This window comes from Paramisgurnus dabryanus, chromosome 20 (assembly GCF_030506205.2).
Source record: "Paramisgurnus dabryanus chromosome 20, PD_genome_1.1, whole genome shotgun sequence".
NCBI lineage: Eukaryota > Metazoa > Chordata > Actinopteri > Cypriniformes > Cobitidae > Paramisgurnus > Paramisgurnus dabryanus.
Window position 1 is genome coordinate 11617310 of NC_133356.1, and position 13624 is coordinate 11630933.

The following is a 13624-nucleotide window of genomic DNA, read 5'->3' on the forward strand; positions in this document are numbered from 1 at the left end:
AAGCTTTGGCGGTCAAGTAATTTGCATGCGAAGCTCGTTTTCAGTGAATCAATAGAAATGATTTCAAAAACATATTTAATGCACCGCCGTACCTTGTTCTCTGAGTGTCACCGTATTAGAGCGACTGCTTTTGATGTTAACAACAGTGCCAGAGGACGACGACTGGCTAACACCTGTGGAGAAATCACAGGCTACGCTTTGTTCTGCTCTTCACTTTTGTCAAAAGCAGAGACATAACAAACGTTGTTGTGTTGTTTGAACTTCAGCAGAAGTAGATTCAATTTTTATGTCATCCTCTCAAAGCGTGGTGTGTGTCCAAACAGACAAGAATTTATGGAGTTAGTTTTAAACGAATCAAGTCTGAATTTATTTATAATTACAATGCTGCTTTGAGCCATTACACAGTTTATTTACCATGAGAATTAGAAATACTCCTGAATACATACTGTAGCAAATATAATAAATAGTGACATTTTTTTTATATCTGTCCATTTACCTAAACAACCCTAAAACAAGATCATTATATAATAAAACTTTTTTTGATAATATAAAAGAACATATCTTATATTAAGTTTATTTTTCTTTTTTGTTTTAATCATTGCCCATCCTACATTTTGTTAGATTTATGCATACAAACAATACTCCAAAGGGATATAACAAATGACCTCTGTTAACATTTGTGTTATTGTAGCCCTGGAGTGTGTTTGTTGGTAAGAAGATTAAAATACGTGTCTTTGAAATGCTACGCATGGCTTAAGTATCAGTTTACTGAAAATATTACATTGTGTTAAGCACTGAAGAGAGATATCAGTCAGGGGAAATTTCCCCAAAGACGTCAGTCCTGCCTGCTTTAATATTAAAGAAAATGCACCACCTCCAAGCTTCCAGCTTTGAGACAAATGGAAAAATTGTAGTGTTAATAGTCTGGTACCGTCCTCCAGTGTACGAATCTAATTATCTTTGGTCCGTCTTATTGAGGAGCGAGTAATTGTTTCAGTACTGCATAAGCCAAGAGGCTGAAACGGCAGAATCTGGAAGCTAATGGCTCCTTAAACAGGTTTCCACACCTCGAAAGAATAACCCAAAGAGACTCCATCTTAGTCTCATTTTCCCTTAGCAATGTTTGGAAGAAGGGAATGCTGGGTAATATTGACTCTGACAGTTAAACCGGAAGCTTCATGTAGACAGATGAAAGCTTAACTGCCTAGACACACACACAACACACACACACACACTCATCAAGCTGAGGATTTTCACATACCTAGTTGTTCATCTTCTCCACCCTCGGCCTGTGTGTTATCTGTCAAACAAAAGCATGCATATTTCAAGAAATCTAGAAATAAATATATATTTATTTCACTCAAAACCTAAAAGGGATAGTTCGGCCAAAAATTATATTAAACCCACGATTTACTCAACCCCGAAGCTGTCCGAGATGCATATGTCCATCATTTGTCAGAGAAACACATTTTCAGTTATTTTAGAAAATGTTTTAGGTCTTTCAGTTAATCAAATGTAAAGTTACGGGATCCAAGTCCTTCAAGTCCAAAAAATTTGCATCCATCCTTCACAAAATAAATCCAAACGGCTCCACGATGATAATCAAAGGCCTTCTGAGGGTAATCTGCACGTTGTTGTTGTAGAAATATCCACAATTAAAACTTTATAAACAAAAATAACTCGCTTCCGCAATCTTAGTCGCGTCCGCATTCAAGATGAGAGAATTTTTTGGACTTGAAGGAAGTGGACCTCGTAACTTTACATTTGATTAACTGAAAGACCTAAAACATTTTCTAAAATAACTGAAAATGTGTTTGTCTGATAAACGATGAACATATGCATCTCGGACGGCTTGGGGGTGAGTAAATCATGGGTTTAATATCATTTTTGGCCAAACTATCCCTTTAAAAACCCTCAACATTGCCAGAAATAATAGTCAAAAAATGGTATATACCATACCAAAGAGTGTATATTACTACATCAAAGGTATATAATAATAACAAATGTATACATATTGGTACAAAACTGTACCTTTTCTGTCACTGGGGCTGTACCCTTTCAAAAAGTACAGCTTTGCACCTAAGGCAGTGGCGTAGGGTCTGGGCATGCAGGGTATGCACGTGCAAATGGGCCCGGGCCAATAGGGGGCCGGCCCTGGGCCAGCCCCAGCTTTTAATAAAAAAATTGTTTTCAATTACATTTTTATTTGTGGCCGCAAGAAATATATTTTTGTATGCATATCATGTGTAGTGATTTCCTATTTCTCCGTAATGTCTAATTTCTCCATAATTTCTTGTTTGCGTTTATTCTTTTTTTATCTTTGGCTTAAGGGGGCCCGTAATTTTTTTTGCATATGGGCCCGGGACTGACTTGCTACGCCACTGACCTAAGGATTTAATTTTAGTACCTCAGAGGTACATACTGGGACCAAAGAGAGCTTATTAGTAACTCAAAAATACATATTAGTATCTCAAAGGTACATATTGGTACTTAATGTTTACATATCTGTATCTAATGGTCCATCTTAAAGGGTGCTGCCCCACTGACAGCTAGGGTACATATTTTGACTTTTTTCTAACAATGTAGGTCCTAAAGGTACGGTAATCTACCCAAAATTGTATTCTGTTTTGTATTCATGTAAAGGTACCAAACGGAAACTTAGGGTACAGCTCCAGTGACAGAAAAGGTACAGTTTTGTACCTTTATTTCTGACAGTGTACCCAAATGGTACATACAGTATTATGACATTTTTAAGGGTACTGCCCCAATGTCAGACAGCTAGGAACCATTTTTGGTTTTTTTTCTTACAATGTACTTATCTCTAAGCTGAAAAGGACAACTACCAGCTTGTGAATATATACAGGAAAAGCTATTAATAATACAAGGCATGGAATGCTGTTAAAAGAGCTGAGGAATATCCTGGTATTGTGTTGTGGGCCCTGCTGAATCACATATACATGCACCAGGCGATTCTGCATCAACATGGGCTTTTGTGTACCTCTGCAAAACCCAGCTAATAAAAAATGGCCCCGCGAAAGTGTACTATAAGGGATTTTGGCGAAAGAAAGCAAGAAAAAAGAGAGAAAGAGAGAGAGAGGGATTGATTGATAGAGAAAGGGGGAGCTGATACAGAGGGATAAGGGGGAAAAGCCTCAATTCCATGTAAGAATGGCACAACCATTTGAGCCTCAAAATTGGATCCAGAGAAAAAGAGAGAGAGAATCAGAGCCCCGGCTAAGTGAAGCAGCTAAAGGCCAGGGCTTGGCTGCCAGTCAGACATTCACTGAATGAAACTGACGCTAAGCAAGACGAAACTGCTGGGGCAGGAAAATCAGAATGCAAGGAGCTACAGTTTGGAGAGAGAGAGGGAGAGAAAGAGTAGTGCTTGGTGTGTCGTGAACAAGATCGAATTCTGATAGGTGTTACCATGTCGGGTCATCCTGATCCGATGTTTACAACGAGGTGTAACAGTGTCCACAAAAAGCCGATTGGTTGCTATGGTTTTGTGCTGAACTTGACAGAACCTCACAAAGCCCCAACACAAGGCCTTACAGTAGTTCAATGGGATATAAGACACTGCTTGGCGCCGTTAAAAGTATGTTTTATAACGTGCACATAAAATGTCAATGCTATGTGTTGAAAAAAAAACGTGTCTGCAACTGAAGGAGAGACTGTATCTGGTTTTGACGGGCGTATTGGCTTATAGCTTTGGTCCTGTGAACAGTTTCTCACATTTGTGGTAAAAATCATTGCGTGCAGGCCTGCTTTGTTAGCTGTAGTTGAAGTATTAAAATGTACTCTTTGTCTTAAAGTGTTTAGCATTTGGTTTCTCCGTCACTTTCACGCTCTGCAATTTCAATCACCGAACTTCTGCAGAAACCATCAATGCTCCCATTATTACCTTGCCAGAAAATGTCTTATAATTCATTCGTGTCTGGATGCCAATGACATGTTTGACCTGGGTTTGACTTTCCATTTAACAGTTCTCGAGTAAAAGGACCACGAAAACCTATTGTAATCGGACCAAACCGCTAGTATAAGTGATACGCTCATTCTTAGAGGCCTGTATCATCCAAACCACGCAGGTTTTGTAGTCCAACCTAAACACAGAGCTAAACCCAGATTAGATTGCTGTACTAAGATGCTCAGCTGTCTCTATGACAGTCGCTTTAGCAGATCTGAAACCGTGTGCATGTGCGTGCTTAAGCCGGATTTAAGGCCTAACGCGGAGAATTAGCTTAGCCGTAAAGCATTAGTAATGCTGTACCTGCCATCATGTATTTAGCTCCTCTATCAAACAAGAATTAGTCACAATGAAACACCTTGATAATTTTTTTTGTCCTAAATGTACAGCTAGGGAGGCATCCAGATGAACGCCGTGTAATCTATTTGTTCGCAAGTCAACAAAGAAGATGAAGAAATCTGCATTTGAATGGACAACCGTTAAAACGTTTCATACGAACATCTGCTGAAAACATGCAGAGCAAATTAGATTTTAAATTAATGTTTGGTTTTGTCATTGCTTTAATGGCAAGGAACGATTAGTTTTCGTTCATGCCTAAATATGGACCAAAACATCACCCAGCCCAGTATACTAAGCAAAGGAATAACGTTAGATTCACTTTGCACATTAAAACTATTTTAGGAATACGGTAAGCAAATGCAGACTCCTGTTTTCTTGTTTATAGGCTATTGCAAAGCTGTCACTCACACCAAAAGGCTTGATTTATCAAGCGGCCATATCATGAATCAAATGACGTGGATTAAATTTCATCTGGCCCCAGGATATTGGATGTGATAATTTCCTGTCTTGTTGCAAATGCGAAAACTGCATTCGAAACAACTGTCACTCACCTTCCTCCATTTTAGCATCTTCGTCCTTCTCGCGGCCGTCATTATCTGTGAGAGACAGGAAGAGAAAACGGAAAGGTCAAAAGCTGCAACGGCAAACCTGACATGATCAAAAAACCAGCCCGGTGAGCGTGGATTTCCGTGGGCTCGTCCTTATTAGAGGCGTAATGAGAATTTAGCAAAGCAGGAATACAATAACATCTATTTGCACCAGTGCCCCTCTGCGAGACCTCACACCAGAGCTGAACAGGAAACAGAAGCAGAACAAGCATTGATTTTTACATTAAATCCAAGGTTTCTCTCTAAGGATTGAAAATATGTGGTTTGTTGAGTCCCGCAGGCAGTTTGTTTTAATGTAAGCTGAGCGGAGACAAGCCGACAGCTCATAGTCTGTTTGATCTGGATTGATGTATTATTTCACTTCAAGCTCCTATCAAACGCTCATCTGCGGAAAGACAATAGTGGTGAATGATATTATCCAAGCAATTAAATTCAGCATTTGGAGGAGCTTTAAGCTTATTTCAGCAGGTGTCTAGAGCAACTGCTTCTAGTTTTAAAAACATATTTTGTTGTGACCTATAAGACAGAAAAAATTAAAAAAATTAAAAAAAGGCTGTTTATGTATTTGCATAAATGTAACATTAAGATTTTAAAAACAGAATTAAAATCATAGCTTGTCCAAATCAACTGGCATATTTATGGATATACAAGTACTGTGCAGAAGTCTTAGGCCACATGCTAGATTTAGATTTGTTGTTTTTGCAATGTAATAGTGATCATATATAATTGTTTCTCAGTCTCTTTAATAGAATACATCCAGAAAATACAGGAAATGTGTATGTAGTTTTTAAAACCGTATAAAAATGTAAACTGATGTGTCAAGTTTTTAGGGTAAACTCCCCTTCCACTTGAGCAATAGCAGGAAACTGTGGGATCTCTTAAACCTAAATAAAATTAAATCCTAATTTCTAATTTAAAAAAAATAGTTTTTTTTTTTACTTCATTCTGCTCAAAAACGCTCAATATGTAAACAAGAGAGGTCACACTAAACACAGATGATGCCTAAAGAAGAAATTTAGTCCTGAAAATTAAAAAAAAATTTTTTTAAAATATTTCCTTTATTTTCTGTTTGTATCTTAATAAAATAGAATGAAAAATAAATATGGATGGACATTAAAACTTCTAAAACAAGTCTGGTGGTGGTGGAATAAGACTTTTTGCACAGTACTGTAGCTAATTTGTCTTTTTTAACTCGTGCACTGCCAGAATAAAAAAAAATCTATGATAACATTTGCAAAATTTTATTCCCACCTACACTGTATAAAAAGATTTGTTGGTTAAAAAGTAAGAGTTTGTGCTGTCTTAAAATTAACAGTTAATTTAATTTAAAAATATTAATTGATTCAACGTTTTTACTAAGTTAACTAATATTTTCAAGTTGAATTAACTCAAAATATTAAGGCGACACAAACACTTTTTTAAGTTATACCAACATTTTTTTTACATTGTAGAATATGTATGAATATAATATTTGTTGTATGAATATGTAAACATTTAAAGTTTTAAAAGAAAGAACATTATCCTTTGCTTTTAAACAAAAAAAAAACAAACATTTTATTTAAGATTAATTTTGTACTTGAACGTGGTTCAATCCAGAAGTTCTGTACTTGTTCAGAAAATTGTAATAGCGCCCCCTTATGTATAACAGTGATATAAAATTTTATAACGCATAACAGTAAAACTTTATTGGGAGTTAGCTTGCATAGTTTTGTTCATGATTTTAGGCATGTTTTAAAACCATTCAATGTTGGCCAGGGCTGGACTGGGACAAAAAATTGGCCCTGGCATTTGGCCCAGACCGTCTCACTAGATAGGATGACAAATCTTTGTGCAATCTTGACTCCATATAATGATTAAGTAGAAAAGTATAAGAGCTGACACTTGACATTACAAAAATGTAAGCGCAGTAAAAGGTTTTGCAGGTTTTAAAAATCTGCTAATTGTCTTAGCCAGTGAGTGTGCACAATGCCTAAACTAACCATTCTGACCACTTTATGATAACACAGAGCCCTGATAAATGTGGTCACACCTCAATTTTGCCTTTCCATGCATTGCATCTTTCTTAAGGACATCAAATAATGAATTTCCAGTGTGTGTGTTAAACATTTTTTGGCCCATTTTACCTGTGAAAGAAAATAATAATTCTGCACACTTGAATATAAGGTGCTTTTTTCTCCAGTAACAATTATGTATTTCTTATAAATGCCTTATTTTCAAAATGAATGGTAGTTATTAATATTAATTTGGTTTGGAATTTGTAAAAGGTATTTGATATAAACTGTGATCAAAAGTTTGATTTAGCTGTAATAAGTCTGCACACACTGTATTTTATTGCAGTGTAATGACTGTCATTTTGCAAACAGCCATTGGTCTATCACTTTTGTTTTTGACTGCTTTTTATCAAAAGGATATCTAACGACAGTGTTTTAAAAGCAGTTCTGTTTACCGCACGTCAACTCTGTTCTCGTCTCTTATTTTGACAGATGCACACTGTTACTGCATGCTTCTTAAAAAGCCCAAAAAGTTGTGATTGGGCTAGCTAAATGTCAATTATAAAGGACCAATGGGCTGCCGATTAGATGTCTCTTGGTCCATCTGTTCCAACTTTTTTGGAAAATGCAGTACATTGCCCTCACACATTTTAGCGGCATTAATGAATTACGTACAAACAGAAAGAGTGTCAGTATGAAAAATGAACCAATGGGGCGCGGTCCATGCTTTATGGGCCAGTCGTTGGCCAATGCCAGATTACCAGTCAGCCCTGATGTTGGCTGGCACTGCCAGATTAGAGCCGACAGAAGGTAAAAACTACAGTGAAAGGTATTTCAGTCCCATCACAGTCCATCAGCTACTGCAAATATGCAGGGATCAGCATTCCTCCAATGCTTTTTATCAAGTCCTCTATTCTCTTGTGCAGGTCTTATGCTCAGTTTAACTCTGTTGTGTTTTCTGCTCTCTCTTTATTTCTTTTATATCAATTGTTTATTTAACACTCCAGCTCAGAATTTCGCCAAAGAAGTCAATATGTCCTCTGAATTTCTCTCCATTTTTGGCTTAATTCTCTTCTTGCGTGATGCCAAACCTACTGGACCTGAAGCGCAGCGACTGGAGCCAAGGCTGTTCCCTGGCTGGTTACAGCTTGTTAGCCATTCCTGCTAGCTGTTACCACAAACCAAACATGTTCCGGTTCATACACCGCTAACTCTTAATTGGTTGTATTCTCACAGACCACTGTTAAACAAAATATTTGAGAAAGAAAATCGTAGAAAAAATATGGCTTTGAGACTTGCAAAATCAGACTTCATCAGAATTGCCTCTATGTAAACGTGGTTTGTTTTAGCAAACTCATAATTTCAGCCCATTCTTACCATTCAAGCCCTACCTTCCGAAAAAAGGTTCAATTTTTACATTGAATATCCCGTCCACTCAAATATCACACACAAAATGGATTACACAATTCACGTTGACTTCAAAAATAGCTTTGTTATTTCGTTTTTTGTGCCTCTAGCAAGTCTCATCAACATGTCACCCTCACAGACAGACACGTGTCATACAAACACAGACACACAAATTCAGCCGGGAGCAAAAACTCCCACTTTGATGAAACGTTCCTGTCATCTGTTCACAGGAGAAAGACTCATGAAGCTGGGCTGTGTTTTTGTTAAACAGCGAATAAAAGCACACTATGCATTTATCCAGTAAAGAGCAAGAAAACCATGACATCATAACCTGCTGAGTCATGCCGGACAAGTCATAAAACCTTTGAACAACCTTCAGCAAATAACCCTCCATGCAGAAATGCTGCCAGCTGATTATACAATATTACAATAAAAGTGTTGTAAATGTTATGCCCAGCTATGCTGCTGCGTGCTTTTTTGCACTTTAATTTATGCTAAATGCACCGTGCGACGTGTTTGTGCTTACTGCATCGTTGGGCTTTATGGGTAGCAGAGACTGCAGGTAAAGTAATCGTAAAAGAGGGCCTCACAGAAAAGCAAACGTGCTCACAAATATTCAGCGTATGCTTAGTGGAGCTCTCTCAACTTGAGGAAAGGGTGCATTTGTTTTTACTTTTTAAGAAATCACCCATTAAAAGTGAATGGGAAGCGTCAACGCTTACGCCCCGTATGAATGCGCCATTATTGTTTATGATGCGTGGAATGGTGCGCTGTGATTTGTTGAGCGGATTTATTGCATTCTGCAGAGAAGGAGGACTGGCATTTATCGCCTTTTGGGAAAAAAGATGACAGAATAACATGGGGGATATTGGATTTTGCATGAAATTAAGAATACCAGAATGACCAGATACAGTACTGATTTTGGCAGTAACTATTTATTTTTTTTAATTTTGAAATTTTGAAACCAAACTCTTCATATATTTCTTATATCAAAAGATGATGGGTATTTTTATTGGTTCGTGATATACTGTATAAAGGATTTCTTTGGGAAAGTGCTCTAGTTGTATTTTTTTTCCAAACACATCTTGCTGTGATTCTGGAAGCTAAAACAACAGATATAAAAATAAAGTCAAACAAGACATGCTAAAGTAAACTAACCAGAGACAGTTTTAATTCCACTGACCAGATGGACCGCACGTGCACAGACACCAGCATACATCCTCTCTATCTCCTCCTCAAGGAGAACCAGACATGGGCCCCTAGGGGCCAGAGAGTGTGCTGGAACATACTGCCTTTCAATCTGCTTGTGTCTGAAAGCATTTTAATCACTTCCAGAGCCGCCCAAACCAATCAATTACTTTAATCAATCAATTACAGCACCGGAGTACGACAAAAAAATACTCTCCTCTATTCATATTGGAAGAAAATTACAGGTTAAAGAAGAAAAAATGAATTATTATTTAAAATAAAAAAATAATTTCTTGCAAAATAATACTTATTTAAAGGAGCACTGTGTTAACAGCACAAAGGTCATGGTTTTGATTCCCTGGAAACGCACATAAAATGTATACAATAAATGCATTGTAGGTCACTTTGGACAAAAGCTTCTTCCAAATGTGTAAAAGTAAATATTCAAGCATATTTAACCTTCTGATAAAAAACTACAACTATTCAGAGGCAATCCTGAAATCTTGTGAGAGAAGCAGTGCGCATTTACAATTTCATCTCTTAAAATTAACACACAGCTAAACCGCTGCTAGTTCCTCACGTGAAGCGTAATGGTTGTATTTCTAGCTGTGTAAAGCTCCACACACGGTGGCACTTCAAAAAATTCCTATGGTGTGTTTGATGATATTAATGCACCATAACACACTCAGTGCTTGTTCCCTGGAGACTGGCGACGTTGCATGCACAACCTTCATTTTCAACTCTTTCGGGGGTCCCTGAGGTCCCGTTGACATCCAGTGGGTGACCATCGCTTCACCGCAAACACCCAGTTTCACAAATGATAGGCTTTCCTACACAGTGACACTGGGAGAAGAAAGCCTCCATTAAGAAAGCAGGGGGGAGCTGTTGTTTGAGAACACCATGTAAATATGGATGTGGCTGGTGGACCATGAGTGACTGACAGATAGAGAGAAGAGAGTAACAGAAGAAAAAAGATAGAGAGAGCAAGCATATTCCTCTTTATGGATATACTTTAAAGTTTTTGGTACACTTGCAAGTAAGTTTCCATCGGTTAAGACACGCACTGCTGATCAAGACCAAATTAAAATCAGCCAAATTATAAAATTTAGTAAAAACATTTTTGTACCATCTGAAAGCTTAAATCTGAAGTAAAGAAACGTTTCTGGTCCATACAAATAAGTACAGGACGATGGCACCATCAGAGATGCAAAACAGAGACAGATTCAGTAGGTTCAATGATCACAGTCTAGCAAAAGGAGAAATGGCAGACGCAAGCAAAGATGACTTCCAGACTCACTGATGAAGTGAAAGTTGGTTCTTGTTAAAAAAAAACTTCAGCTGGTAACTTAAAAAATTAAGCTTTGTCAACATAAACTTTCTTACTTTAGGGTGACAAAAATGGTAACACCTAAAATATTTAAGCCATTTCCACTTAAAGGCGGGGTGTATGATCTCTGAAAACCAATGTTGACATTTAAAATCACCCAAACAAACACGCCCCTACCCCAATAAAATCAGGACCTTTTTATAGACCCGCCCCACACATACGCAACCCAGGCAACGATGTCGGTTAGTAGACACGCACCTTAATGCTGATTGGCTACAAGTGTGTTTTGGAACTCAGCCTGACTCCCTTTTCCAAAGTGTTTTTTTTTTTAAATCATGCACCCCGCCTTTAAATAGATCACTTAAATGAGAAAATTTATGTTGAAATAAGTTTTATTTTTTAGGTGTTACCAATTGAACTAAAGTTTATCCAAGGTTCACATTTTACAATGTATTATTTTTGTTTAGTTCTTGAATAAAAATATAATTTTCTCTGCTTTTAATTCTGCCAATAAAGGACACTGAATATGAATGTATTTAATAATGCTTAAAAATGCAGCCATGATTTAACTCTTTCTCCACCAGCATTTTTTTTAAAGTTGCCAGCCAGCGGCAAAATTTTTTATGATTTTCACAAAGGTTTAATGCCTTCCAGAAAAGAACCGATCATCTACAGATGTGGCCTTTAAAAATGCGCGTCTCTGAGACCAGAATGCCGCGGAGACTTCCGAAATTCTGCGAGATCCCGCAAAAGGGGGGTTCGGTGGGGGACACAGGAAATATAAAAACCTGTAGAGGGCAGGCGTGTTTCTTGTAGGCCATACTGACGACAATGTGTGTGCTCGACTTCATGCTGAGCGTATACTGTATGATATTGAAGTAACATGACACGGACTTTGATGTCATACAAATGCATGCTTTTTGGCAAACATTTTGTTGGCGAAGTTTTCTTTTGCCAGTTACATAAACAGTCACATATTCTTCATAAAAATCCGACTCAAACGCGGATCATTTGTCTTATTTTTTCCGTGTACTTACAGTAGAAGAGACGTGATGTATGATAATCGAGTCTTATAACAAAATAATTCGCGAAGACCTTTGAAGAGACCGAGCGCATTTACACAATATCATTAACTAGTTTATCTAATTTTACATTTAGTTCATTTTTGCATCTGAACGTTTTAATAGCTTTAACATGGTTGTGGTGCGCTTTTCTGCATTACTGAACAGTAGGCTACTTTTTATATTATTATGTTTCCCTTTACATGGTATGAAACACGATAAAAAGTATGCATTGGTGTTTAATACATTTCACTGAGAATTTGTATAATATGTTATACTTTTGTACTAAGGAAATAAAATCATATTGTGAGTGTAAATATTCATAAATTCGATGAGTTTCTGATGTGTTTGTCATCGGCAAAATGCGCAGTTTCTTTGTTGCTGATTAAAAACCGTTGGCTATGTGATTGTTTAAAATTGACATTTTTTCTACTTATTATTAATTTATTTTTTGCCTACATTTACTCAAATAATATCAATGTGAAAATATAAGTAAATCATACTTCAAGTTAGGCGTAAAACTTACACATTTTTGATGTCAAATAGAAATAATAATAATTTGAAATATGCAATTATTACAGTTTTAAAAACTTAAATATATTACTCTTACCTTTTTAAATATATTGACTAAAATAATCTGTAAATGTAATACTTATATTATTAAGGCGTATACATCAAATAATATATGTACATTTTACACAAAATATCTGTTCTATTTTTAGTAATTTATTTTCCAACTAAAAAAATCGCATTACTGCATTAAGAGATTTTATTAAGTTACTTTAATCATTTATTTTAGAGATATTTACAAAGCCACTGAATCATTTTTAACAGTGTGTACATTATGACCTTATTATTAAATGCATATAAATAAAAATATGTAAAACTAAATAAAAAAGATATCATACACGGACTGTATGTAAGCATACGTTTTCTTGTTCGGTGCACGTGGGTTTAAATGCCGTTTTTCTAAAGAAGAATTTTAAAACTTTATTGGTGGTAGTTGAGAAGAATTCCTTTTTCCATTTCTAAATCATTTTGAGCGCAATATAAATATATCATATTGTTATTCTTATTATATAAGAATACGCAATTTTTACAAACTTTTTAACATATAGAAAATACACGTTAAGCATGTTGTGTGTATTTCCTAATTACAAGCTTTTGATGAAATTGCACCAAAACTAAACGTGCATAAAAACATAAAAAAGTCATTTAAATAAGCGAAAAAATATTTTTTATGAGCTCAAAAATTTGAATATAATGTGCTATTGCTGAAAATTGCCCATCTCTAAAGGAGAATATTCATCTTTAAAGTTTAAGAAACAAAAAAGTACTGATAAGCATTCTCAAACATATATATTCTGTAAGCACTCATTTATCCATAATGATGTAATTTATTTTTTAATAACATATTGTCGCTGTCGGGCAAAGATACTCTCTGGACACCAAGACCATGTCTATGGGTTCAAGAATAACAGAATATTGGCCATTTGAAACTCGAAAGTCATCACTTTATTTTGTCCCATTGTTTTCCATTTTGCGTGTGGTAAAACTCCTGTGCGCGTCGTTCAAATTCATTGAAATTTCGCAAGAACCGACAGCCGGATGACGTCAGAGTACCGCGAGAATGATTCAAGAAATCATATTTCGCCTCGCTCTCGCGATACTGTGACGTCTTCTGGCTGTCGATTCTCGGGGCGCCGCATGAAGTCGAACAAGCCTATTGACAGCAGCAA

At 36.5% G+C, this 13624-nt stretch overlaps 1 protein-coding gene across 6 annotated transcripts in view; it reads right to left on the minus strand.

The window, feature by feature from the left end:
* macrod2 (mono-ADP ribosylhydrolase 2) overlaps positions 1 to 13624 on the minus strand; it is a 690444-nt gene that overhangs the window by 44155 nt on the left and 632665 nt on the right. For 2 of the 6 annotated variants that reach the window (XM_065296424.2, XM_065296423.2), the window contains exons 10-11: positions 4855 to 4899; positions 1262 to 1300 (exon numbers count right to left, since the gene is read on the minus strand). In XM_065296424.2, coding sequence (XP_065152496.1) covers positions 1262 to 1300; positions 4855 to 4899 — 84 coding nt within the window. Of the gene's footprint in view, positions 1 to 1259; positions 1301 to 4854; positions 4900 to 13624 lie in introns of all 6 variants that reach the window. The other 4 variants (XM_065296422.2, XM_065296421.2, XM_065296426.2 and 1 more) reach the window with 2 other exon arrangements.